The sequence below is a fragment of the Vicugna pacos genome, chromosome 20 (assembly GCF_048564905.1).
Source record: "Vicugna pacos chromosome 20, VicPac4, whole genome shotgun sequence".
Taxonomy (NCBI): Eukaryota; Metazoa; Chordata; class Mammalia; order Artiodactyla; family Camelidae; genus Vicugna; species Vicugna pacos.
In genome coordinates, this window is record NC_133006.1 from 16,214,339 (window position 1) to 16,241,621 (window position 27,283).

Genomic DNA, 27,283 nt, shown 5'->3' on the forward strand with positions numbered 1-27,283 from the left:
ACAATGTTGGAGAGAACTGGTTTGAAAGAAAATACCAGAGAACGCCAAGAGTGGAAGAGGGGGGTACCAGGAGTTGCAGAGGAACCGGAAGGCTGTGGAAGACTGTGAAAGTGGAGGCGGCCGGGGCTCAAGACCACTCACCACTCGCAGGACGCCCCCTATAGGGCGCCTCCTGCCAACCCCCTCCGCAGCCCGGGACAGTCTTTGCGGTGTCACGCCCCTGCCCTCCCTCACCTCAGCGACACACGCAGGGCCCGGTGAGTAGAGGACGTTTAATATTTCTGTGCTGGTCAAACAGAACACAGGTGGGGAGTACATAGGGAAGGGGGCGGAGGGCCCCCTGCCTCTCGGGAGGGGTGGCTTGTGAAGGGGTGTATGTAGGGATTTCTTGGGATAGTCCAAGGAATCTTCTCAGCAAAGGGGCCTGGCCTGGGGTGTCATCAGCATCTAACACACCCAGTCCTTGGCCCTGAATTGGGGTCCCCCATAGGGGGTCTGTGGAGAGTCTCACTTTTTTTCCAGCTCTTTGGCTGGAATCCACACTCCCAGTGTGATGGGGACTTGGTCCTGGAGAGGGGTCTGGAGAGTCCCCAGGGAGCAGCCCAGGGTTGGGAAGAGGGCTCCCACATCCACTGCCCAAGGGGATGAGGGCTGCCCACCTCCTCCCCTCTGCCCTCTTTCCTTCCCCCAGGCCCAGCAAGACCAGAGGGGAGGGGAGCAGGGTCCTCAGGGTGGGGTGGAGGGAGGGTGGAGAGAGAGGGTCTTGGCCACCAACAGACACTGTAAACTTTGGTTTAAAACAATAACTTAAGTGGAGGGAGGGCTTCCAGCCTGGGGCCAGGGTGGGGAGGAGCGGGAGGAGCTGGGGGTGTGGGAGGTGACAAAGGAAAAAGCCAACGAAAAGTTTTGGTTTTTGCTTCCGGCATAAGAAAGGTCTTTGGTCATCCGTGTAACTGGGGGACAGGGAAGGGGTGCCGAGGGTGGGGTGGGGGGAAGACGCCACGGGGGACCTGAGGGCTGGGGTGGGAGAGACCTGCTGGGTCCCAGCCGCCACTGTATTCACCCCGCCAGCCCCTCAAGCCTGGTTTTAGTCCCCACTTTCTATGACGGAGGCAGGGTCCTGGCACCATCTCTGGTCCCAACTCCAGCCTCCAGGGTCACTCGGCTGCCTTCAGCAGCTCCACCTCTGTAAGTCCACCTGGCACAGGCCTCTCTTGGGAGAGGTGGGCACCAGGGCCCCTCCTACGGTTCCTGGCGTGGGGGACAGCATCCAGCAAATGGGGCTGGAGGCCCAATTCAGCCTGGGGGGAGGGGCTGGAGCTGGACGCCTAGGCCCACGGCCTCCCCGGGGCACACGACTTGTCCCACCCCAGCTGTGGCTTTCGAATGGGCCCAGCTTCAGGGGCAGGTTTCTTTTGGAGCTGCTCTAAGACCCAGGCCAGGGCAGGGGTAGGAGTGGAGCTGGAGTTATTTTTTCACAGTATGGACAAGAAGGTGGAAGGGAGCACAAATTAGGGAAGTGGGGGTCTCTGGCCAGAAAATACTGCCAAAGCCAGGTGCGGGGGGTAGGGGGGGCCCTGGGTTTGAGAGGTGGCTTAGCCCCGCCTGCGGGTCTCCATGGCACTGAGGGGCCCTGTGGGGAGAGCTGGTGGGGGAGGAGGGCCCTGCGGCTGCTGGTGGTTGCGGGAGGCAGGCGGGATTCGGATGTAGGGGAAGGTCTGAGGAGGGGTCTGGGCCCTCCGCGTCCTCTGCCGGTCCCAGACCAGGGGTTCTGTGTCCCCTCGGGGGCGGGCCCTTCTCTGCCCCCCTGAGGGTCGTAGGTCAGTCAGGTCACCGTGGGAGTTGCTGGCCCAGCCCCCCCATCTGAGTCCCGGAAGTGCCTTGAGGTTCGGGCGGGGCGTGGAGTGGGGGTAGGTGGGGCCTGGGTTGGGGAGGGAGGGGTCTCACCCCTGCCCTGCCTGCCCCTAGAGGCCCTTAGGACAGTTCCTCTCCCGGCAGCTCCTCCTCCAGGTCCCTGTCTTCTGGAGGTCCTGTGGTGCTGGGGTTGGGGGGCCCCAAGAGAGGGCCTGGCCGCCTGTCTTCCTCCGCCTCGGCCGGCTCCTCTTTCACCTGCACCTGGTGGCTGTGACAGAAGGGAGGATGTAGGCACCCTGGGGCCTTCCCCTGACGCCCACACCCCATCCAGAATCTGGGGACCCGAAGCGGGGTGTCCAGAGCTTGCCTCTCCAGGACCCCATTATCTCTGAGTCACTGGGGCCTGGCATCTCAGGTCTGGTCTCCCCAAAGGCTTTCTTCGAAGGAAGGGAGATGTGGGGATGGACAGAAAGAGGAAGGGAGACAGAGGATGGAGGAGGGAGAGGAAGGAGGGAAATAAAAAGAAGGGGGAGGAGGAGGATATGGGAGAAGGAAGAGAGGGGACCAAGGACGAGAGAGGCCACTTGTCCTGGGAAGAGAGCTGTCCAGGAGGTGATGAGACAGGGATCCCAGCTGTGGGGGGAGAAGATTCTTCCTCCCTGATGTCTGGGGGCTCTGGTGTGGGGTGCGGCCCTGCCGCGGCTCACCTGTACTGGGGTGGGGAGAGACGAGGGGGGCTGCTGCTGCCGTTGCTGGGCAGGGGCTCCACGGGCGCGCCCACGTCGTCGTGGCTGAGGGGCAGGAGGCTGCTGGTGGAGCTGGGGTTCAGCATGCCAGGGCTGTTGAGGAGGGGGAAGCTGCTCTCGGCCAGGGCAGCCTGCAGGGCATGAAGTTGGGGCCTCAGCGGGCTCCACCCAGTCAAGTGCTGTCCCTTCCCCACCCACCGAGAGCCTCCTGCAAGCGTGGGTGCTGGCGGCTCTAGAGCGTCCCTCCTAAGGCCAGAGTGTTGACCCTGACCTGCCTCCCAGCTTTCCTGGAAACCTGGCCCGACTTATTTCCTCCCCAGGAGACAGAGGACCCACAGATGGACAAGCCAGGGAAGGGGGTGTCATTGGTTACTCCAGCCTCCCTGCTCTCTGTCCCGCCTCTGCCGGGGAGGGTTGGGGAAGGTCCCTCCTCCAGGCCAGTGTGCTGAATAGAAAGTGAGGGGCGGGAGGCCGAGGGCAGCGAGTGGGCCAAGTCCACTACCTGATAGCTGGCGTTAAGTGCTCCATAACTGAGTCCCGAGATCATGTTCTTCACCAGCGTGGGGCTCCTGAACAAGAGAAAGGCAGTGTTTCGTTCATTCATTTGCTTACTCCTCACTCAGGCCTTGACCCTGAAGGCCGGCTCCATGCCAGGGACTGCCTGTTCATTATCTTGGGAGGCTAGAATCGGCTGCGCCCCGTCTTATCCAGTCCTCCTGCTGACCGACAGCCCCCTTCCCAGGTGAGCTGCTGAGGCTCCCAGGGGCTCAGAGCTGATGAGTGGGAACAAGATCCCTCCAGGAGTCTGTCCTCACATCAGGCTGCCAGCAATTTTTCTCTCCACTCTAGATTTCCCAACGTTTGGCAAGGTCCAAGTGACAGCTTCCACAGTCCCACATCTCACCATCCACTTTCTCACCATCCTGAACTTGGGGACAGCTAATAAGCCCAGTGCTCAGCGTGTCCTCACATGCTCCAAACCAAAGGCTATTCTGCACACAAAAGTGATCAGGAGTTGGGGCAGGAAAAGCAATGTCTCAAGGCTGTCCTTCCACAGTGACTACCCCCAGAGAGAGCATCTCAGAGAGGTAAAGGAACTGGCCTCAGGCCATACAGCTTGTGAGAAGTAGAGATGTCATTTGAACCCAGGTACTCTGAGTTGACAATGGGACATGAAGACACCAAGCATGTGACTGGCATGTGAGGGCACTGGGAGGGAGATGGCTTTCCTTCCCTTTCTCGGTCCTAACCCTACCCCAGCCCCCACAGCTGCTGAGGGTAAGAGACACTCTTGTCTGGGGAGAAGAAACCTGTGAGGGGAGCAGGCACCCACAGATACCCATCTAACTTGCCTCAGACCTCTCTCTCCCTCCTCATAGGCCTCTGGCCCAAGACGCATAGGCAATCGAATGGCCCGTGTTGGGTGTCAGGGTGGGGAGGTGGCCAGTGCTGGAAAGGAAGTCGAAAGAGGAGGCTCCTGTTTCCACTGAAAATGATGGTAGAGGTCAGAGACCCAGCTCTGCCCGGAATCTGCTGTGTGACCACTCTCCATCCCCTTGCCCTCTCTGGGCCTCCTCTCCCTGTAAAATGAAGAGGTGGGGCCTGGGGATTTCACAGGTTGGCTCACCCTGTGACAAGATAGGAGAGAGTGGCTCTGGGGACAACAGCCCACTCACCAGCAGCCACACTGATGGCCATATGTTTATACCCCATCTCTGGCCATGGCTACTCTGGGCCTCTCTTTCTGATGCCAGGTCCCCCTCAGCTCCTTCCCTCAGTCAGTGGCAAGTGCAGAACAAGACAGAAATGTCCTCTTCCTAATCATCTGTCACGTATAGATTCCAAGCTCTCCTGGGCTCCTCTGCCCACTTTCTCCCTGCTCCACCCCTACAATGGGAAGGGTCTGGAATGCAAAGGTGCCCAGGAGATGCATGGGGGGTGACCTCAACCATGCGGTCATGGGAGTGCAGCTGGTCTGGGCCCACATACCCCGTCATCTTTGGCGGCCTCCGCTTCTGGTACTCCCGCTCGTCCACTGTCCACACAGCGCCCTTGACGTTCTCCACGCGCACGAAGCACTTGTGCAGGCTGAGGTTGTGTCGCACCGCGTTCTGGGGGCGCAGTGACAAGGAGCAGATGCTCAGAGGCAACCCCTCCCCCGTTCGGGTGAGTACAGATAGGAGGGTCCTCGTGTGCCACCTTGTCCCACCTTCCCCAGCCCGGCAACAAGCGGGGGGAGGGGACCAGCAAGAGGAGACGCATGAGGGGCAGAGGGAGGGCCCCTCTCTGCCCTTGGAGCCAGAGGCTCCCAGCATCGTCACCACTCGTTATATTATGTGCTCCCATCTCCCTGCCACATTTTGGAAAACTGTCTACACACTGAAAGATACCGAGTTAGCAACAGTCTGTTCTCCCATCACGGTTAATAGGACGTGTGGAGCTGTTACTCAGGGCTTCTGACTGGCACGATTGCACACTCAGGCCCTGGCACCTCAGGGAGACGGGGACACTTTATCTTGGGGGCATGCAGAGTTTCCATCAAGCCTTTACAAGTTTTGGGAATAACTCAGGAAGCCTCACCGCAACCTTCCTTGACCCCCCTGGAGCGTGGGAGCCTTGATTCTGGGCTGTGGCTGGGAAGAGATAGCTTATTGAGAGCATGAGGTATACAGTAGAAGCCTAATACATACTTGTTAAGGTAAGTAAGCTGGGAGAAAGGAGAGCATGGGTTTAGTGGCTGTACAGCAGGAGGAGGAAGGAAAAGAGGTAAAGTCACCTTGTCAGTCCCACCTCCTCCCGGCAGGGTAACTTCAGGAATTGAGGTCATCTGGTTTGTAGGACACTTGGGTGAGGGTGGGGGTGCTCGGCCCAGTTCCCCCTGGGAGCCTGGGCTGGGGCCCTAATGCACCCCCCACCCCCCGCTCCTGTCCCTGCGCTCTCCTCTCTCAGCTTCACCACGCCTCCCCACAGCTGTCCCTGTGTCCCTGTTACCTGTCCCCCATTAGCCGCCCCCACCTCGTCTCCATCCTTGTCTCCTCTTTACATTTCTAAACGGGGAAGAAAGCAGGCTGGGCGGGCAGCCCGTGCCCCTGGAGATCCCCTCTCCCTCTCTCCCTTCCAACTCTTGCCACTTGCAACTGGCCCGATTTCATTACCAATTTTAATTTGCCTCTAATTAAATCCTGTGTATTTTTCCGACTCGCTTGCTAATCCACGAGGGAGGCGGGCGGCTGGAGTGGAATCTCTTGGAGCGATAATTACAAAGGGCCTAATCACGCCGGGGCTCCTGCCTCGGAATAAATTTGCCCGCATTACGGGGCTCCGATCCTCCGCTTTGCAAATGAGAATGACCCCAATTTCCGAGGATGGCCTCACTGGGGCTTTTTTCCCTCATTTCGAAGCCTGATTCGTGATGAGAGACTAATTCGTTACGCTGAAACATTAACGGCAATTTAAGGGGTCTGGCGGGGGCTGCGTAAACAAAAGGACGGGCCCACAACATGGGCCCTGGGAAGGGACGAACACTGGGGGAGGGCTGGCGAGGACCATCAGCTTGGCAGATGGCAGCTCTGTCCCCGGATGAACGGCAGCTGGCCTGGCCCACATCAGCTCCCGATCCTTCTGCCCTGGTCTGAAGTAGACAGCATCTCAGGGTAGGGGCCAGAGAAAGTCAAGGAGGAAGGAGGGAAGGAAGTGGAAATAGTTGAGGAGAAAGGGCAGATAAATGGGTCAGAAGTGGGAGTGGAAAGGAAACTGAGTTGGGCATAGACCGGGTGCGTTTCCCAAGTGACATGAATGGAAGCTTGGCGGCAAAAATCCTGAAGGTCAGAGTGGACCACAAGCTGAGATGGATTCTGCTGTGCTAAGTGGCAGAAGCAGCAGCAAAGCACAGCAAATGGGAAGGTCGTTCACTCAGCTGGCTTCTTGCTGGGACACAGACTAGGTGAGGGGAGATGGAGGTGAAGACCTGGGAGGGAGATACAGCACTCAGATGACCAAGGCTGGGCCACCAGTCAAAGGTGGTATGAAGGCCAAGGAGGCTGGGCAATGGGAGGGGTGGCTTTATGATGGTCATCGAGGGGTTCAAGAAAGTCACGTACACCAGCTCTTCCTGATCTCATGAAAGGAGAGAAGTAGAAACTGCAGAGAGTGATGCAGTCAAAAGAGAAAAGGAAAAGAGAAGCACTCTGTCCCTAAGGAGGAGATTGCCTTATGGAAGTGGGGCTCTATATCAACTTCCCTAAGGGCAGAGAATTAATATACAGGGTTAAAGCAAACGTTACGTGACAATCACAATGATCCTTAATGTTTGTAGAGGGCCCTAGCATTTACAAAACCTGGTATTTAAACTGGCCTGCAGGTTGGAGACTGGACGAGGTGGCTCCTACTGGCTCAGAGAGAGGGCCAGACTGTAGCTGGCAGGAAATGACATCACTCACAGCCAATCAGAGCAGCTGTCCCAGCCTCCCAGCCTCTTTCCCAAGCTTTAGGAATTGGGCCTGGGGATATGGAAGGTCATGGAGCACTCTTCCTGTTGTACTCAGCACACTCTGGAGGCAGAAAAGTCTGGACCCTGTGCAGACCCCCACCTTGTCCCAGGCACTGGTGGGGAGGGGGGCCCAGTGACACTTGTTGAAACCTGGTGGGACAGGGGAGGAAGGCTGCTTAACTGCAGCTTCTGCGCTGGCCAGCAGGGGGACTCAAGAGCCAGGGATCCAATTCAGGCTCTGGGATGGGGAGACTAACCCTGGTGTCCATCTTTTCCCACTGACGCTCCCTTCTCCTTCCCCTCGCCCCTTCCCAACTTAGAAATCGCCTTCCCACCCTCCTGCACAGACCCTAATATTCTCACCCATCAGACAGACGGACATATGTTGGCCACAGAAAAATAAATGGCTTAGCATCCCAGCCCACATCTCTGTGTCTCATTTTCCTAGGGTCCCTCCCTTGCCTGCTTCTGGTCCCCCAGGAAAACTTACGGCTGAAGGTGTTGAAATGACTAATTGGATGGAGACAACTATCTTCCTGCCACTGATGGCAGGGCTGGGAAGAGTGTTTCTGTGTTCCCGGCCCCACTGTCTAGTCCAGGGTCTCGGTCCATCCCTGTGTCTAGGCCTGCACACCACGCACCCACCCAGGGCTTCAGAGTGAGCACCTTTAGCCAAAGAATCCAAATCCTTGGGGTCTCCTGTGAATGTAACCCAGGTCTCCCTACCGTAGGCTCAGGCTCTACCGACTCCTAGAGGCCCTACTTCAGGGGGCTGTGGTCTTTGGGGCCCACGGGGTTATATTCCAGAGAATTGGAGGTGGAGATAGAAACGCCATTTCTGCAGAAATGGAGACCACTCCAAGGGGACTAACTGTCAGGCAGCCTTGGTCTCAAAGGGATGTGGAAGTGTCTGACGCTGCCTGGGGCCCTGGCGAGGAGGAAGGGGCGCATCTCACCTTCCAGGTGGCCGTGTTTCTCCGGAAATAGGCGAACATCCTGGTGAACCAGTTGTAGATCTCATTCAGGGTCAGCTGCCTGTCGGGGGTTTCCAGGATGGCCTGTGGGCAAGGAGGAAGCGTGGGGACCCTCAGTCTGGGCCTCCAAGAATCACAGGCCTGAGGGCAGAGCAGACCTGCTGTGGAAGCATGTGGACAAGACTAGGGGTTGCTCACTGGTCCCCTGAGAGGTGCAGGCTGGTTACAGCCCAGCCATAGGCTACAGGGAACACGGGCCTCCAGGGCCTGGGAAGGAAAGCAATATCCTTGGGAGAAAGAGGTCCAGAGGGTGGGGGATGTTTGGAATTTATCCTAATTTTGACAAAGGGGGTGTGTGTGTGTAAGACAGAAACAGAGACAGACTATGAGTAACCAAAGTCTATCAGAAAAGAGCCTCATGGGAGTGTGTGTACATGGAAATGAGAGAATAGATGACACAGGGGGTGTAAGTAGCAAAAAATAGTGTGTGTGCGCCTCCAGAGACATGTCCCCATGACCAGCAGGCTGGCTCAGCCGAGGCCTGTCTGAGGGGCCATCTGGCTGAGAAGGAAGGAAAGTGCAGGTGTGAGTGGGAGAGGTCAAACGTGACATGGAAAGCTATGCCCTCTGGCCCCAGGATCCTCCTTGAGGCGGGGCCCCTGAGGGAGGGGTGCAGCTGGTGTGCCACCCCCAGCCCACTCCGTCTACCTTCCACACTCACCTGGCGGATGAGGGAGGCGTAGGTGAAGGGGGGCCGGACATCAGCGTTCTTGTAGAACTCGTGGTTCTGGGCCAGCTCTGCGGGAGGCAGGCAGAGGATGAGGTAGCCAGAAGGGGGTACCCAGCCTGGGGAAGGGTGCCCCTCCCTGCGCCCTTACCTGAGGAGATGGGGGAGCAGAACTTGTCACTGCTCCTCCGGCGGGCAGGGCCCCCACTGTGCAGGGAGGCAGAGCCCAGGCCAGGGGGCCGTAGGGGAGTGACAGGAGCAGCGGCCGAGGTTGGGGGGTGCACGAGACCATCTGGGAACGAGTCGGCTGCAGAGACGGTCACCTTGGAGAATGAGGAGGAGCCGGGGACTGGGTTCAGCTGTGAGCAATGGGGAGGATGCTGAGACCAGCGCCGAAGGGTGGGGGTCTGGGGAGTTGTCTGGGAAGGCCACAGGGAGGGGAGTCACTCACTGGCTGGCTGAAGGGCTTGGGCTCGGAGGGCCGCATGTGCAGGTGGGCCATCATGGCTTGCAGCCGCTCGCTCTCCTTGGCGAGCTGTGAGGAGGCAGGAGGTGAGCAGGGGCTGTGCCTGGGGGGCATCTGGGTCCTTTTCCTTCTCCACATCTTGAGCCCTTATCCCCACCACCACTCACCCCTGCCCTTGGCATCCTGGCTCCCTCTGTCCCCTGCTCCTGGAAGGCCTCCGCTCTTGCCTGACCCTCTGGCCCCTCACACCTGCAGCCCTCACTGAGGGCTGCCTGCTCCATGACACCCTCCCCGCTTCTCCAGACTGGGTGTCCCCAGCCACAAGTCCAGCACACTGTCAGGGGGCCCTCTTCCCAGCAGCACACTCCTTTCCTCCCCATCAAGGGCAAAGGCTGTGGCTGAACAACACCCAAGTTCAGTGGCACTTGTGTGTGAGAGTGTCCTCACGCACTGAATGGAGACGCAGGAAGGGATGAACGATTCATTCACCCCTATTCATAAATTCAATAGATCTTTCACAGCTACCTTCTCATGCAAGGCGCTCTGCTAGGTACCAGAGGGAAGGGGGTAAATACCGACTGACTGCCTGATGGACGGATTGTCCTGAGCAGCCTCCTGAGTACCGTGTGCGGTAGAGCGCAGACTCTGGAGCCAGACTGCCTAGGTTCTAATCCCAGCTCTGCTACCCACTGGCTAAGTGACCAGAGGCGAGTTACTTCACCCCTCTGTGCCTCTGTTTACTGTATCTGCAAAGTGGGCGTAATAATGGTGCCCACAAGATCAGGTTTAGAGGATTCCTTGAGTTACAGAGGGAAAGCATGTAGTATAGCACGAAGTAAGTGCTCAATATGTCAGCTATTCATATTAGTTTTGTTGTTTTTATCAGTAAGAGTCTCTTCGAGACCTCCCAGCAGAGATGCCCCCAGCCCTGGTTTCCCCCTCAGAATCCAGCTGCCCGCACCTCACAACCATGGTAATTAGGACCTAAGAAGCATAAGATGAGCCTTCCATGAGGCCCCCTAAACCCCTCCTGGAAAGCCAGTGCCATGGGTGGGGCAGGGGCAAGAGCCCCCCAAGTCCCTCCCCCGCAGCTGGGGCCACACCTGGATCTCCAGCTGCTGCACCACCTGCATCTGCACGCGGCACTGGGCCGTGCTCCGGTCGTCCAGGGCGTGCTCTGTGTTGAGGTGTCTTCCAGGAGAGGAGGGGCGGAGAAGAGAAAGTTGGTTCTCCCGCTGTCACCACCCTCCCACCCCATCCTCTAATCCCGCCCACGGCCTGAAAGGCAGACAGACCAAGAGATACAAAGAAGGGAAAGGGATGGGAAAAAAAACACACACACACAACACGGGACAACGGAGGAAGCCGCCTTCTCGTCAGCCTCCTTTGATGTCTTTGCTAAAATCCCAGCTACAGAGAGATCTAATTGCAAATGAACTAATTAAGTAAACCTCTGACGAAGCGTGAAAACAATTTGTTTGACCCTGATGCTGCAAGGGTCTGGGAGACAGCGGAGTTAATCAGTCAGTGACAGAGCCTGGCACGGCTGTGGCAGCTGGCCGCCTGCTGCCAGCCGCCTGTCCGCCAGGCCCGAAGGCCGTCACTAGGCCATCACTCTCCAGGCTGAATCTGGGGGAAGCTGGGGAGGGCGGTGGGGGGAGTCCTCTCCTTCTCCTCAAACCCGCCCTCCCAACCTGGCTCTGGAAGCCTGGGGATGGGGTGAGGAGGCTGCTGGCCCAGACACAGACTGGGGAGTGGGGAGGAATGATTAAGGAGTTAATGGCGGGGAAGAGAAGGAACTAGGCCCCCCATGGAGTGAGGACAGCAGGGCAGCTGGTGGCTGATGGCCCAAGAAGGGGCAAGCTAGGTGCTAGGCTCGGGGCTGAGGGGCCCTGCAGAAAGGCTGCTGTCAGGGGAGGTGGGCTGGGAGGCAAAAAAGGGTAGGGGTGACACCTACTTGATAAACTGGCCCAGGTCTTCACACAGGGTCTCACAGCCGGGCCACTTGCACTCTCCGTGTCCGTAGAGGGGGTGGGAGCCTGGCGTCTCCTCGTGGGAGGAGCTGGGAGGGCAGGAGTGAGATGGCGGTCAGGGACCCTGAAGACCCCAGCAGCCCTGGGGCCAGGCCAGCCCCAGCTCCCCTGCTGGTGATGTTTTTGTCCCTGATACGGGTTCCCCAAAGGCTGAGCAGTTTTGTGTGTCTTGGGAGAGGTAAACTTCCAGGTCCCTGAGCTCTGCTCCTCCCTCCCAGCCCTCAGGGTCAAGGCCAGGCCCTGGGCAGGTCTGTAGCACCTCCTCCTGGCCGGAGCCCCATACCTGTCTCTCCGAGGTGTGAGCACAGTGGGCTGTCCATTGGGCAGGGTGTGGTGGGAGAGGGGGGGTGAGACTTTGGGGGGGGCGGCAAACGAGGTAGCAGTGGTGGCCGCGCCAGTGAGGTCCAGCCCCTCCTGCTTGACGCTGTCCTCGGCGGGCTGCCCAGGGGCACCCTCGCCCTTCCACAGCTGGGGCAGGTCCGTCGGGCACACAGCTGCTGCCGGAGGGAGAGAGAGGGGAGGCTGGCCGGGCCCCAGGAACGCATGGGGGCCCCCCACCTCACTCCTGGGAGCAGGGGCTTCCAGTGAAGGCTGTGGGACTGGGGCTGGGTAGGGGGTGGGCACTCACCTTGCGGGAGGGTCTGGAGGGGCCCGGAGGCTTGGTTGGGCTGCAGGCTGACCAGCCCCTGTCTCTGCAGGTTGAGCAGGTGCTGCTGCTGCAACTGTTGCATCTGTAGGAGCTGCTGCTGGAAGGCCAGCTGCTTGTTCCCCAGTGCCTGGTGGGGGGCCCGAGGGGGCGGGCAGAGAGGGGTGCCATCAGCCTCAGGCGTGCCATCTGGCCCCCACCCTGCGGCCACCCCCTCCCAGGGCCTGTCGGCCCCCGGAGCTGTCGTTGTGGCGTCCGCAGCTGCAGCCTCTCTGCTCCCGGCCCAGCTTCCATAGGGCTGCATGCCTCCTCGCAGTAAACACGCATGCACGCACACACGCACGCGCGCAAACACACACAGCCAGACCCAGACACGCAGCACGACGCCCTCCCTGCTCCCGCCTCCCTCCTTCCGCTGCTTCAGCTCCCGCACCGCAGCTGTGCTCGCCTTGGGGAGGGGGGGCGGGAGGAGGCTCTCATCACAATGATGGATGAGCGTGTCAGACTCCGGGGGCCACTCTCGCCTGGCGGGCACCCTTCCCACATGCCTGGGGTGCCCCCCTTCCGCTCTGAGGAGGGGGCCTTCTCCCCTCCAGCTCCTCTCCTCTCCTGCTTCTTAGATACAGAGAATCAAGGAGTCTGATGGGACTTTAACAGATCAGCACTAGCAGGTCATCAGGACCCAGGATAGGGAACAGTCGCCGCCCTCCACACTTGCTCACTCTGCTCCAGATGGCGGTCTCCTGCTCTGGCCCCGGGTCCCCCCACCCACCCCCGCGACCCAGTACTTCACACAAGCACTGACAAGTCAGCCTGTCAGCAAGTCTTTTCTGAGCCCCAGGAGCCAAGCATGTCCTGGGGGCTTGGGAGGCAGGGATGGCTCTCCCCTGCCCTGGAGGTGGGGTCGGGGGCCTGGCTATTCAGTAAACCTGGCCTAGATGCAGAGAATACAGCAAATACAAGACCTTTGAAGGGGAGGCTGAGGGACAGAGGGAATGACTGGGCATCAGCAGGGCAGCCTTCCGGAAAGAGGCAACTCGGAACTTGGCTGTGGTTTGGCCAGCAGGAGGGAAACGCGCATCTGGGACCTGGGGTCGGGGGCACTGCAGGGCCTGGTATGGAAGCTCAGCAGGCACTGTGGCCCAGGTGGGGCAGTGGGTGTAGGCTGGGGAGTTCCCTGGAGAAGCAGGGCAGGATATTCTAGGGAGTGGCAGAAGTTAGGGGAGGGCTGAAGCGGGGCGGGGGGTTGCCGAGGGACTGAGGTTCTCAGGACCAGACTGGAGGGCTGAGGTGCTGGGTCACTAAGAGGCAGGAAGAGGGCAGGACAACATGGCAGCAGTCATGAGTGAGGACAACCTGACACGCACACACACCTACACAGCCCTGCTCAGACAAAACAGGGCTCAGCCCTTCTCTCCTAATGCAGTAACACAAGGCATGGAGAGAGGACTGAACACGGCTGAGGGGAGATGGAGAAATATGGGCCTCCATCTCCTCACCCCCCCGATCCCCTCCCCCAGCCTTTCCTGATTTTTCCAATATCCCGACAAGGCAATTCTCTCCTGACCACTTTGGGACTCCCAGCCTTCGGCCAGGAGAGGACTGGGGCTGCAGGTGAGAGACGGGTCCTTTGAGGGGCACATCTGGCCCTGCCTGAGCCCCTTACCTCTTTGGGTTGCTGCTTCCCAGCCTGCTGTTGGGTGAGGAGTTGTAAGTGGAGTTGCTCTTGTTGCTTCTTGTAATATTCCTGCAGCTGGGGGTAGACAGCAGGGTGGGAGTGGGTTAGCAGGGGCCCCCAAAGCCAGGCCAGCCCTCTCATGACTGGGCTGCCACGAAACAGATGGGCCAGCAGGGAGATGTCTGCCCGCCCCAGTCTGCTCTGAGAGGGTCCCTGAGCAGAGCCTGGACGGAGAGGGAATGGAGAAGGGAGAAGGGAGCTTCACCCCACAGCTCCAAGCCCTCCCTCTCCCTTGGTGGGTCAGGACAATGCCAGGATGTTCCAGTAGCCTGCTCTTCCCTATGGGTGGGGCCAGCACACTGTGAGGGAGTATGGTAGGTCAGGGGGGTCTGCTGTGGGAGAGGCCGGACCTCTGACCTCTCCCCAGGTGTCCTGGAGGAACGCAGATCAGTCCGGCCTGAGCAGTCTCTCTGGTTTCTGCCGTGGCTTTGGCCCTTCGTGATGTTGGTGGTAACCAGGGTGGGAGTGGGGAGGCCAGTGTCTAGAACACCCCACCTCCTCTCCCTGCCTTTCCAGCTGCCCTGGGGCCAGACTCACCTGCTGGAGCATGAGCGCTTGCTGCTGCTGGAGCAAGGCCTGCAGCTGTGGGGGCGACAGGATCTGCTGCATCTGTTGAGGGGTGAGCATCTGCGGCGACATCATGGCCACCGACACGGGCACCTGTGGGATCCGGCCCCGTTAGCCCGCTCACCTCTACCCAACCCGGGGAGGGCCAGCACCCGAGGCCCCGCCCATAGCATGGTGGAGCGGCTCCGGAGTGAGCCTGCCTGTGTTCACATTCTGGCTCTGCCACCTGCCAGCTGCGCGTCTCTGGGCAAGAGACTCACCTCCCCTGTTCTTGGTTTTCTTGTCTCTGAGATGGACATAGGGATAGTGCCTGCCTCTTAGGGTCATCATGATGGCTAATGAGTTAATATTTAGAACAGAGCCTACAGACAGCAAGTGCTCCTAAGAGTTGGCTACTATAGGGTACGCTATCTTCTGCGCAGGAAAACTGACACTGGTTGGTAGAATCCATGCCTTGGAGGGTTTCTCCCTCAGTGATGGGGAAGGGCAGCACCTAGCCATTCTCGACTCCTGCTCAGTCTGTTCTAAGAAGCTGGGCCTGGCCGAGAGGGCAGGCTGCAGCCCTGGGAAGGTGTCAACATGGGGCCCACATGGAGTGAGGACCTGGACTTTGGCCCAGCTCACACACACGTCACATACTCCAGCACATGTGTCTAGGTGGCACACACAGTGGCCCAGAGTTGACATCCAGAAGCGTTGTCAGTGTCATCCCATGTGGTACGAAGCTGTGATCTGGTCCAGGTGGGGCAGAAACATCACCATGTGGGGATGCAGAGAGACAGGTCGCTACTCCTAGCCCTGCACTGAACTTGCTGTGTGACCTCCAGCAAGTCACCTGCTGTCTCTGGGGTGTCAGTTTTCTCAACCATAAAACAGGGATTGGACTACAAGAGACAACTCCTTCCGGCCAGAACATGCAGGCTTCTCAGAGTAGGGCAGCTTTCTGCCCCTTGTCCTGGGTTAGGCCTCTACAGGAGGCCCAGAGAATCAAGCTACAGGCAAAAGGTCCAGAGAAAAACAGTATCATTCTTTTCCCAGTTCCCATCTCCCCTGAAACCCCCAGGCTTGTGCAGTCACAGCCAGGGAAGGCCAAGCTTCAACGCTGTCTTGTTGCCCTGTTTTAGAAGGATGGGTGTCCTGACGGGGGCAATCTTCAAGTCACACGTGCACAAGACTCTACTCTACGCTCCCGTGTCACTCCCAAGCCCGAGCCAGGTGCCTGCACACGGCAGGCGCTCACTAGGTGTGTGCCCCCCTGAGCTGAGTTACTTTCCCCAACAGTTCAGCCTTAGGGTGGGGAGACAGGGGTCCTGGTAGCCCAGTCAGGGAGTGGGTATCCTGCAGACTTGTCCTGGTCAGGATGGGACAGGCCCCTTTTGCTCCTGGCCCCTTTCATCTTCCCTAGCCCCACAGTAGGGCAGAAGGGGAGGAGCTGGTTCAGTTCAGGATCCCTGGAGGGGTGGGCAGGACTCGGCCTTAAGCCACCAGTGAGGAAAGGCCCATGCAGACAGGCAATAGGGGAAGTACAGTGGATCCAGTGACATCAGAGAAATCTCACTGCCCCCACTCCTTCTTGCCCCAGCCCTGGGCTCCCCTCCTTTACCGGAGCCATCTCTGTGCAAACATCCCTGGAAGGGGCAACTGGCTTTTTAGCCACGGCCACACCATGTGAATAAAGGCTCTGAGGGGCCTCTAACGAGGAGCCTTAAGGGGCAGGGTTGGGATTCACACCCAGGTCTGCGTGCTTCGTGGTTCCTGGTGTTCCCATGTCCCATATGGTCTGCCCCACCCCAGAGAAGGTCCTGAGAAGGGTTAGGAGAGTGTGTGGAGATGGAACCATCCTGCGAACTGAACGGATCAGTGAGGCTGGAGATCCCAAAAGCCAGCCCCCCTTCTTACAACTGTCTCCCAGGGAGACTCGGGGAAGCCAGGGCTGTTCCGGTCCCCTCTCAGAGGGGCTTGGGGTGGGGGGCAGACAAGGGCCCAGATCCACCTTCCTTGCAGAACCAGCCCATGTCCTTTGCTGGGTGTCCCTGAGGCAGCTGGGTAGCTGCTTACCTGTCCATTTTTCCCCCCTACCCTGGGGGCAACCAACATGGTGGTGTTGAACTCACAAGAACTCACAAGAACTCAGTTCTTGCCCAATATCGACTGTTCTTTGAAATCACCAAGCCTCACTTTCTGCATCTGCTAACTGGGGGGTCTGGAACGCCTGCACTCCCCACCTCACAGGACTACTCAAGAGGACGTTGTTGGTGGCTGATTATGTGCCAGGCACTAGGCTAAGCCCTTTGTGCATATAATCTCCCTGAATCTTCACAGCAACCCTGGGAGGAAGGGACCATCATTGCCACCATTTTACAGATGAGAAAACTGAGGCCAGGAGGGACAGTGGGAGAAAGGGTACGTGAAAGTGGCTTGTATGCCATGAAATTCTATACAAATATAAAGAAAATTACTTTTTAAAACCTGGGTTTTCCTTTTCCCTCCTTTCCTCCACGAGTGCACGTTTGGCATGCCAGGGCCCCAGGGGCATTACGTGGCAAGGACCACTTCAGACACAAGCTCTGGGCCTCCCATCTTCATTGCTGTGATAACAGAACTAGAGGAGACAGATCTGCCCCCAGCAGGGAAGACTGAGTCCAGACACCCCGGAGATCTTTCCAGGCACCAGGGGTGTGAGTCACTGCAAGCGGCCTGCAGGAAAGGATGTGGCATTTCCTTCCTTGGGGCTTTCCTACTTGGAGGCAGGGGAATGGAAGAGATGACCTTGGAAGGCTTCCCTGGCCCCTGCCATTCCTGCCAACTGGCCGAGCAGCTGGATGGAGAGGCGGCTGCAGAAATCTGGACACATTACCTTGTGTGTACTTGTCTTGAAGATGGCCCAGGAGGGTTGAGAAAGGTCAGAGATGGCCGCTGCCTGCTGATCTCCCGAGCTGGCTGAGCCTGCCTCCTCCCCTCACGCCCCTTGAGGGTTCTGGGAACTGAGCTGGAGCTCCCCTGGTGTCCCCACTGACCCTTCACCAGACTAGGACGTGTCAGGATGGGCACCGTCAGCTAGTCAGCTCAGCAAGGCCCGTGAGTCACCATTGGGAGGGCAGCCAGGGCAGCTAAATGCTTACAAAAGCCTGGCAGTGTGAGCCCTGGGCGGAGTGCCGACAGCAGCCTCCAGCCTCTCTCTCCCTCAGGGGCCCTGCTCAGGCCTGGAGCCCTCCACCATGAACATAGTATGCTGGGCTGGGAGGAGCAGGGATGGTACCTGAACTGGAGGAAGCTTATCTGGAAGCTGAGTATTGGGATGGATGCAATTTGGTGCGAGAATCAAGGCCCTAACCTCAACCTCTTAAGTATGGGGTCTAGGGTCTTTGGGAGAGTGGGGAGAGTAGGCCAGAGCTTAGTTTAGGTTGAAACTTCCTTGCAAATGACCAGAAGGTAGTCTTCGGACCTGGCTGGAGCTACAGCAAGAAAGATCGTGGTGAGACACCAAGAAGAACTTCTAGAAACAGCAAGGAAGCTGAGAAGATGAGACAAAGGCCGGGCACAGCTAAGGGGCCTGCTCTAGCCACCCTTCTGCCCAAACTCCCAGCTACCTGTGCTTCCTTCTGTGAGTGGCCTCTCCCTGCCTGGGGCCCAGGCCCTGGCACAAACCAGGCAATCTCTAGGCTGGAGCTGGAGACCTAGTCTGGTTTTGGAAACTCTTCTGAAGCTAGCTGTAAGAAGAGAGGGTAGTGAACATGGCTGGGAGGTGAGCGGGCAGGAATCTTGCCTTGAGTTGGGGAGCACAGCAGTGTCCTGTGGGGACCGCTGGGAAAGGTGCTGCCATTGATCTGTACTCCCCATTTCATTTGAGCTCCAAATCAACAAAATGCACGCTTCCTTATCCCCCACCCTCACCCCTGCCAGTCTTGAGCTCACAGGAGAGGTATTTCTAAGCCCCATACCCTACTCGGAATCAGAAGTCCCACTTCTTGGAGACTGTGAACTTGAGGGTGGGGATGAGACGCAAGGAAGGTATCCAGGGTTGGAGGAGGAAAAAGATCACCAGTTGGGGTTCCAGGTTCCTAGAGGAGTTCAGGCACGACCCCAAGAAGCCCCATCTCCCTGAACCCAGAGAACCATCAGGCTAGGTCTCAGTACTGGGGACTGCTGTTCACTACTACGGCCGCGTCACAGCGCAGGCACGAAAGTGTGAATTCTGGAGCTAGTTGTTTGGGTTTAAATCCTGGCTCTGCCCCTTGTTAGCTGTGTGACTTTGGACAAGTTTCTTAACCTCTCTGGGCCTGAGTTGCATCATTGGCAAAATGCGGCTAATAACAGCATCTATTCCCGAGGATGGTGAGGATAAAATGAGACATTTGTAAAGTACCTAGTGCCTGCCCCATGGTAAGCACTCTGCAAACGTCAGTTGTCAGTTTCAGGACTGTTTGTCGACTGACCTCCCTCATTTTGTGGGGTGGCCTCCTAAGGCAGATTCCACAGCCTCCCTCCTTTCTCAGTTATTTCAGATCCTATCCTCACATCCAGCTGCAAAGCCCCTGATGCCTGATCTCAGTCCCTCTACCCCCAAGCTCCTTCCCCCGTCCTTGGGTCAGCAGACCCGCTCTGGGTTGGGGAACATGACTACTGTTCCCTAGACTAGCCCTCTCTGTTCTTGGAATGGGTACCACCCTGGGCCAAGGGTGGGGAAAAACTCCCAACAGTAGCTCAGGATCACTTCAGACTCAGGGAGTATTTGGGGACGGGGTCGGGGTCCCTAATTCAGAGACCCAGTCCTGACACCACGTGGGTGTGAGACCCTTCTATACTCTTCCAATTCAAGAACTTTCTCTTTTTCCCATTGGTGGCTTTCTGGATTCTGCCCTCCCCTCCTCCACCCAGGCCACTCCTCCCCTTTGCCCGACTCCTCCCCTCTGAGGCCTGCCTCATTAGACCGGAGACTTTTAAAGAAGGCCACTGCGTCTTCAACTTCTTCAAAGCACTTTCTTGCAGAACGTAGGCTTGTTTTGCATAAAACCCAGAGATGCCCTCTGAGCCTCAGAGCACTGGACTCTGTCCCAGGACAAAACTCAGACCCGGGTCCTTCTCCGGGCGCCCTGCGCCCCACCCCCGCCCCGCTCCTCACTTCCCCCTGTCCCTCAGCACCCCATCCCCCAGGCTCCAGAGCTTCGCGCCCGGATCGCACTCACTCTTCCTCCCTTAGATAAACTTCCTTTCAAAGCCTCGCTTAATCCTCTCCCCAATTCCAAGCCTCCCTCTCCTGCTGCGGGGAGGGTGGGGGAGAGCGAGGAAGCTCGGCTGCGGGCCGAGGGGGTGGGGAGGGGCTGCCCGTGGAGTTGTGACCCACCCCGACTCAGACTGCAATTCTCCCAAGTTCTTTGTGACACAAAAGGTAAACAGAAGGCCTGGCTCACCCCCGTCCCCCACCCTCTCCTCCCCTCCCCCAGCCAGCCAGATGGGCCTGCACGCTGGGGGGAAGGGAGTGGGGGAAAAAAGGGCAGATTGTGCAAAGGAAAACAAAAGAGACAGAGAGACATCAAGAGACAGGAAACGCGGGGAGACATACTTGGTGGGTGAGAGACGAAGAGGCGGGGATGTGGTGGCCTCAGCAAGGGAGAGAGCCTGGGAGGGGAGCAGAGAGGGACCGGCCTAGTGACCCACAGGGACTGAGAAACTGACAACTCAGAAGTGCCCGGGAGAGACCCTGAGGGCAGAGCCAGAGAAGAGGAAGCCGGCAGAGAAATGAGGGACTGAGGGCTGAGTCAGACTCAAACTCTGAGCAACAGACGCTGAGGCTCAGTGGAGAAAGGCCCAGCGGTCAGGTGCAGGCAGAGAAGGTGGTGTTTCCCCACCACCTCCCACTGGAAAGCTGCTCCCTCCCTGGCACTGGGCAAGGGCCAGAGCAATTCTCCAGCCTGTCCTTCCCCGCCCTCAGTGCGAAGCCCCCTCTCCCGCCCTGGCCCCTGCCCAGCGCCAGGGGCGTCCTCCTCACCTGCACAGCAGAGGCCGACTGCTTGCTCTCATTGTTCCCTGGGGAGCTCAGGCCCGAGGCTTGCTGCAGCAGGAACTGCCGGGCCACCTGGAGAGCCTGCAACACAGGGGGAGTCAGTGCACCCAAAAAGGGGAGGTCAGGGTCGAAGGAAGGTCTTGGGAGTGAGTGAGAGGGTCACAGGGTGCACCTGCGCTAGGGGATAAGGATAAAGGTAGGAGTCACGGGAACAGTCAGGCTTCAGGGATCAGAGCCTGCAGGGAGTCACTCTGGGACCTGGTGAAGTTTGTTGGGACTCAATGGGGCAGCAAACGGAAGGGTCAGTGGTCAAGCAAGGACCACTGGAGAAAGGACAGCAGTGGACTCAGGGTATTAACAGGTACTATTTCTTGAGCATCTACGGTGTGTCAGGCACTCTATAGGCAAGACCTCATCTAATCCTCTCCCAGAGTGTGTGAGGCAGGGATTATCAGTTCCATTTTGCAGATGAGGAAACTGAGTCTCCAAGAAGTAACATGCCTAAACTCACACAGCTAGGAGGTGTTAAGGCCAGTAAGCCTGGCTCCGAGGCCATCTGCCTCACTAGGTGGTCTGTCTGGGGGCTAAGAGAGTGCACTCACTTGGAGTCAGAGCACACGGGAAGTGGGTAGTTGATGAGGGTGGAGTCTAAGGGTCTGAGCACCACATGGCTTTCTGAGCCTGGGAGAGTCTGGGCATATGGCCTTGTGACACTAAGGGAATTTGATTAAGTCCTGAAGGGTGTGTCACACCGCCCATAGTGGTCAGGGCTTGAAGGCCATGGTGGCTTAGACTGCACTCTGAGCTGGTATGGTCATGGGAATGGGAAGTACATGGAGTTTGCAGGAGAGGTACCTCCGGCCAGTTAGTGGGCCTGGCAGGTGGGCAGATGGGCAGTGAGAGGTTGAGTAGGTCAAGCGGGAGGAGGCCTAGAAAGTTCTCTGTTAAGTTAGCCAAGCCCTCCATCCCCCCCACTCCAGGCCAGGGAGGGGGCTCAGAGGCAGGGGATGTGGGGACCTGTCCCGAATTTACAACCCAGGAGCACAAAACCTGTCTGCCTCCAGGTTCCTCAAAGACCCCCTTGGGGTCCAGAGCAGCTGTGTCCAGGCCTCTGACGGGGTTCTGGCATCAGGGAGACCGAGTCTGAGTCCCATCTGTGCCACAGCGAACAGCAGTGTGGCCTTGGGCAAAGTTATTCCCCATCTCTGTGCTTCAGGCTTCTGATCTGCAAAACTGGGCCACTCCCACCTCCAGAATGCTAGCGGGGTTAAAGGACCAATGCTTGGCATTTAGTTGGCATTCGAAAAGTGTCCGCTCCCTTCCCTTCTCGTGAATCCTTCACCTCTGGCCTCTCCCCAGCGTACCTATTAAATGAAACGTGCTACCTGCGACTCCCACTCTCCCACCTCGAGCACCGGCAAGGTGGACCTGTGAGGTGGGACACGGATGCACTCTCCCACACCCCGCCACTCAGCAAACACTGCCGGGCCCGCTGTGTACCAAGCATATGTACACATCCCCTTCACAGCTCTTTCACTGAATAGCTGAGCTTCCCTGAGGCTTAAGTCTAGTTTACCTTAGGATGGTAGTACCTGAATACACTCGCTGTGTCTATGGGACCGTGTCCCAGGCAGACCTGGGGTCCAGACCAGCATGCTCCTCACCAGCCCCTGACCCTAGGCCTCCCTCACCCGCCTCTTCCCAGGGACCTCACACCCTGCCTGTGTTTCTTCAAGATTCACATCAGAAAGTAGAAATCTGACCTTCTGAGTCAAAGGCCCTAAGAGGCTGTGGGAGGGGGTGCAGGGTGAGGAGAGGGAGGTGGCCAGGTGGTCATTTGGAACGGGCCTCTGCCTCTATGGGCCTCACTTTTAGGGAACCCCCTCTGGGTCTAATGACACAGGTTGGACAGATGCTCTTTGTCCTCTGAAGGTAGAGGTAAGGGAGAGGGGCCAGAGGGCAAGGTGGGGGAAGAGGATGGCTTACAGGGGCTGGCCAGCTCAGGCAATCCACAGGGGACACTGGTTAGGGTAGGGAGAGGAAGCACCCTGGATCCCTAGCAGGGAGAAGGGAGACACCAGGGAGGGTTTTCCAGGGGACAGTGGGGGAGCCCCGTGCAGTCTCCTGGTGAGGGGAGTGGCCTGGGGGAGCTGTTACTTTGTGGTCCCCTGGAGCATGAAATTACAAGATTTATAGGAAAAAATGACAGAGCCTTGCAGTCTCACTCCTGTGAGACCTCCCAGTGACAGGCCCTTGCCGCCCGCCTCTCACTTTCCTGCCCATTAGACCAGATGACAGGGCACCAGGTGAGACCCTAGGCCTGGTCAGGCGGTCCTCTCCTCTGACCTCCCGCCTTCCTGCTTCCTATGTGCCAGGGACCCTGCTAGGTGCTGGAGATGCAGAGAAACAACGTGGCCCTGCCCCAGGGGCTCAGGGCCTGGTGCCGTGGGGACGTCTGTCAGAGACTGAGGCGGAGGTGAACACTGGCACCAGAGCCCAGATGAGGGACGACACTGACTGGAGGCCAGAAGGTCGGGCTCACCGGGTGGACGAGAACAGCGAAGGGTGTTTCAGGCACAATGACCCCCACACCACAGACGACAGAAATGGCTGGGGAGTCCGGGGAACTTGAAACCATTTCCAAGGGCAGAAAATCAAGTTGGGTTTAGGTCAAGTAGCTGGAGAGGCTGGAGGAGCCCTAAGTCAAATCCTCCAGGCACTGCATTCATTCCTTCTTCACTCACATTGGATCACTCACATTCACAGCAGCCAGCCACGTACTGGCGCTGTGCTTGGAGAAGACGGGGAGGTGATGGTAGGCAATGCACACTCTTTTCATATAATTTTCTTGCAGCCCAGCCTTGCCCAATTTGGGACTCAGTGCTATCTAGAGATCACCCTGTAGGTGCCCAGAGGTGGGGGTGATAGGCAGACTCTGGGTTTGGGGTCCAGATACCTGAGTCCCGGCCCCCCTCCACCCCACTGAGGGGCCATTGCAATCTCATGCACAGCCTGGTGAGGCCTAGGGATGCGCCTTCCGCCAGCTGGACTCTTGGCTGTTTTCAGCTGTCTGGATGTGAAGAGGAGGTGCAGTTGTTTGAAAAGCGGGGAGAAGATCAGAAAAAGAATCTCCAAAAGAAAAGTGGGCTCAGTTTCCCTTCCCTGAGGGCCAGAGATACCCAGATACAGCCTTGAGTGGTATGAGGCGTTTAGAATCCCACCCGGGAGACGGCATCGTGGGAAACCTGGGGGTAGGGAGGGGGCTCAGGGCAGAATGGGAAATGGGGAGCCATTTGGCCTTTTAAACCTCATTTTCCTCCTCCCTCCATCCATCAAACTGAAAACCAAATGCCCAGCTCTGTGGGATCGGGAGTAAGGTCTAGCTTTTCTCTCAACAAGGCAGTACTAGTCCATTCAGTGCCTGGACCCTGGTCAAAAGGATCTGGATCCAAATCCTGGCTCCACCAAATACTGAGTGACCTTGTGTAAGTCACTTCACAGCTCTGAGCCTCAGTTTCTTCCTCTGTAAAATGGGAACAACCCTGCAGTCAGCTCACAGATTTGCTGTGAAGAATACACGGGACAATGTACGTGTACTCAGCACAGTGCTGGCTGAGTACAGGGGGTCAGGCACAGGGGGTCCTGGATAGACATTAGCTACTGTCATTGTGATTATTAATCTCTCACCTTCCCAGGCAGCTCCCGGTCATTTGTCCAGTGCCACCCAGTAGGACTTGTTAACCAATCTCTCTTCCATCTACACCCACCCCCATTCTCCCTCAAGCCTAAGAACTCAGTCTCACTAATGAAGCCTCACTCTCCTCCCCCCGCCGCCCATTTCAGAAGTCATTAGCAGGATCTCCACAATTAGGAACAAATGGCTTATAACGGATGGCATCCAGGGAGGGTGGCTGGGATGGAGGGGAGTGAAGCTAGCGCTTTGAGGGCAACAGGGAGCCGCTGTGAAAAGAAAAACAAGTCTTGGGGCAGAAGGATCTCTCATCTTCGGGGTGAGACCACACTCTCATTTCTGTCTTGGAGAATTCTGGGGAGGAGGCACCCTCTCCGTGGCGGCCAGGTGCAGGGCGTTTACTGGAGGATTCCCGGTCTATGCTCGGGCCCCAGCCTTACTCCGTGAGTGTTTGGGAAGGTGGGAATGTGATGTTCAGGGAGACAAGCTTGAAGGGCTGAACTTTTGAGAACAGAGGAGCAGAATCACACAGATCGCAGATGTGGTGAACTGGGGTACTGGAGGGCATCTAGTTTAGTGTTTTCCAAATTGTTGGTCATGATCCAATGGTGGGTCAAAATATCAATTTAGAAGGTAAAAAAAAAAGGAAAAATACACACAGGCACACACATACGTGAAAAATATCAGAATTATTAGGTAAGCATAAGCATTGTTTCATGCAAATCGGTGTGCTGGGGCCCCAAGTAAAAGGGATTTCTTACTGTAGACTCAAGCAAAAAGGTTTGTGAAACACTGATCTAGCTCACTTTACAGATCAGGAAACAGAGATACGGAGAGGGGCAGGGACGTACCCATAGTCACACAGTGGCAGAAGCAGAACCTGAGTCCCCAGGCCTGACCCAGGGCTCTGCACAGGGAAGAGGAGTGGCCGGGGGCTGGGTAAGCAGGATGGAGGACCCCCAGCAAATTCCAGCTTAATTCAGACTGTGGTGAAGGGCAGCCAACATAAATCAAACCCAAACTTCTTTTGTGTGAATCTAGTTAATTTTGGCAAAACTGGGATCTCAACTGTCTTGATAATTAATTTCAGCTGGGGGCTGGCTAGACTTAGAGGAAGGGGCCCTAGGAGGGTGTTCTGGGGGCTGGCCCATCCCAAACCTGAAAAGCACTCCCAGGAAGGCCCATCACCTACCCCCCAGAAGATGACTTTTGATTCATTTATCTAGAATTCAGTCGGTATCCATGGAGCTCCACAGGGCACTTGCACTGTCCTAGACACTGGGGACACGCTGTGTTGGCTCTAAAGGGGCTCACATTGTTAGGGGGATGAGACAGATGCTAAGACAGAGAGAGAAGCAAGCTGGGAGCCGGTGGTAAGCGTTCTACAGATGATGGCTGGCTGGGTACCTAGGCTGTGTGGCCAGGGAAGTCCTCTCTTAGGACACATTTAGAATGCGGGACCACTCTTTCAGGAGAAGGTATTCATGATGGAGGAAGGAGCTGGTGCTAGAGCCCGGAGGTGGGTATAAGCTTGGAGCATTATGAACCAAAAAGGCCAGTGTGGCCAAGCTGAGTGGCCTGAGAGGAAGTCCTAGAGGTGACCAGCGGCCAGACTACAGGGACAGTCACTTTTTATTGCATTCTACATTTGGGGAAGAAAGGCTGGAGGCTTTTAAGCAGGACGTGATACAATCTCTGAGGGTAGATACCTAACCCACTGCTAGTAAATAGTAGGTGCTTAATAAGTACTCATTGACTTGAATTAAACAGGAAATATCACTCCATCTACCCCTTGAAATACAGGTCCTCTGGGACCAGAGTGTGGAGGGAAGGGGTGCAGGGAGAAGGGTCAGAGGTCAGTGGCCCCAACCACTGAGGGTACTGACCTGGGGGGATCCAGGTTCTCCACCAGCAAGGCTTTGTCCTCCAGCAAAGAGACATAAAAATGAAATTACACAGAGAAGGTGGGGCAAGGAGGATGGGGGAGAGACCATAAAACCCCCGAAGTGATTCTACACCTTTTTCCCTTGGAAAAAAAAAAAAGCTTTTTGGAAAAGGCTGTAAATTTTTTTTACACCAACCTCGTAAAAATGACATCGGCGCATTCTCAAATTAGAACCATTAAAATGAAAACCAGCAACACACAGATATAGACAGGCCCACGTGGGTGGGAGGCGCACAGCCTGGGTACACAGCCCGGTTTCAGGACCCCTTCCCCGCCAAGCATCTTGAAAATGCGTCCTGTCCACAAAAGAGAATTAACAAATGAACCCAACAGTGCTGAAAAGGGCAAGGCCCTCCTGAAAGGCTCCTTCCTCCCTCCCTGCACGCCTCCAGCGGTGCTGATGTAGCCTCAGGTTCTCCAGCCCCTTTGGGGCCAAAACCAGCTCCACCAGTAGACATAGCAGTGGCATCTGGGAAGGAGCTGAAATAGTGCGGGGAGGGGGGGCCTGCACTTCCCCATGGGTCCCCTTCCTCGCTGCTTACCACCCTGCTTGGAAACACTCCTCCCAGATGCATCCTGGTAACTGGAGTTCTCGGGGAAGGGGGTCTATTCCCAGGTCTGGGTTCAGAACCACCATCAACCCAGCCACTGCCCTCACAGTAGTCTCTTCCGCAAGGGGTTGTAAATGTGGGATTTAGAGTGGGGGCTGGGTGGGGCATGCAGTTCCCTCCCCAGAGGCTCCCACTGGGGCTCCTCAGAATGAAGGCACTCTCAGGAGAAAACCTAGCTCCCCCACCAAGGGGTGGTCTTGGGGTGTGGCCCACCCCACTTCAATCCTTACCCCTCAGAAGAGGAAACATTCACCCTCACTTCCCCAAATTCTCCCCTCTGTCCCCAAACTCCTATCAGTAAGGACAAGAACTCTGGTATAAAAAGAGAGGGGATGTCAGAATTCCCCATCAAAAGGGAAGCCCAGGGGTAGAGTGGGCTGACTCCCTCCCGGGGCCCTGGGCCCCTCCTCTACCTTTCTCTCCTCTCTTAGGGAAACTTCCTTTTTTGTTAGACTAGGAGGCAGACACACAAAACAAGATGTCTTTGGCTTAGTAACCCAGGAGGGGTACAAGAAGGGGGTTAGGTGCCCTCCCCGACACATCCACTCCTAACCCTGCCCTGGTCCCTGTCCTACCCAGCCCCACCTCTCACCCACCCTCTAGTCCCAGACAGAGGAGGGAGTGGGTAGTTTCTAATGCGACCCCACAGCTGTTGGAGAGTCAGGGACTTAACGGAGGTGAAGTTTCTAAGTCTGCCCTCTGAGGAGTTTGGGCCCCAACTCTCCCTCCAGGCCAACACCTCCTGGGGAGGGGCTCATTCAACAAAAACAAAAGGAGAGTCTGGAAGGTGTG

The 27,283-nt window shown here is 57.3% G+C and overlaps 1 protein-coding gene and 1 long non-coding RNA gene across 11 annotated transcripts in view; one reads left to right on the top strand and one right to left on the bottom strand.

The window, feature by feature from the left end:
- Window positions 1–254: 254 nt before the first annotated feature.
- The window catches only part of FOXP4 (forkhead box P4), a 49,069-nt gene continuing 22,040 nt past the window's right edge, over window positions 255–27,283 (bottom strand). For 3 of the 10 annotated variants that reach the window (XM_015237455.3, XM_072945033.1, XM_072945034.1), the window contains 15 exons: window positions 20,230–20,325; window positions 14,211–14,333; window positions 13,602–13,688; window positions 11,918–12,065; window positions 11,573–11,786; window positions 11,214–11,318; window positions 10,360–10,447; window positions 9,242–9,325; window positions 8,942–9,149; window positions 8,785–8,861; window positions 8,046–8,147; window positions 4,590–4,711; window positions 3,103–3,169; window positions 2,562–2,731; window positions 255–2,122 (listed from right to left, as the gene is read on the bottom strand). In XM_015237455.3, the coding sequence (XP_015092941.1) occupies window positions 1,975–2,122; window positions 2,562–2,731; window positions 3,103–3,169; window positions 4,590–4,711; window positions 8,046–8,147; window positions 8,785–8,861; window positions 8,942–9,149; window positions 9,242–9,325; window positions 10,360–10,447; window positions 11,214–11,318; window positions 11,573–11,786; window positions 11,918–12,065; window positions 13,602–13,688; window positions 14,211–14,333; window positions 20,230–20,325 (1,839 nt within the window). In that variant the 3' untranslated portion in view covers window positions 255–1,974. Of the gene's footprint in view, window positions 2,123–2,561; window positions 2,732–3,102; window positions 3,170–4,589; window positions 4,712–8,045; window positions 8,148–8,784; window positions 8,862–8,941; window positions 9,150–9,241; window positions 9,326–10,359; window positions 10,448–11,213; window positions 11,319–11,572; window positions 11,787–11,917; window positions 12,066–13,601; window positions 13,689–14,210; window positions 14,334–17,097; window positions 17,113–17,830; window positions 17,951–19,161; window positions 19,234–19,426; window positions 19,507–20,229; window positions 20,326–27,283 lie in introns of those variants that run through there. The other 7 variants (XM_072945039.1, XM_072945040.1, XM_072945037.1 and 4 more) reach the window with 7 other exon arrangements.
- LOC140687698 (uncharacterized) lies at window positions 19,694–24,959 on the top strand. The gene is made up of 2 exons (XR_012062150.1): window positions 19,694–19,806; window positions 22,620–24,959. It is a non-coding gene; the product is annotated as an uncharacterized lncRNA (long non-coding RNA).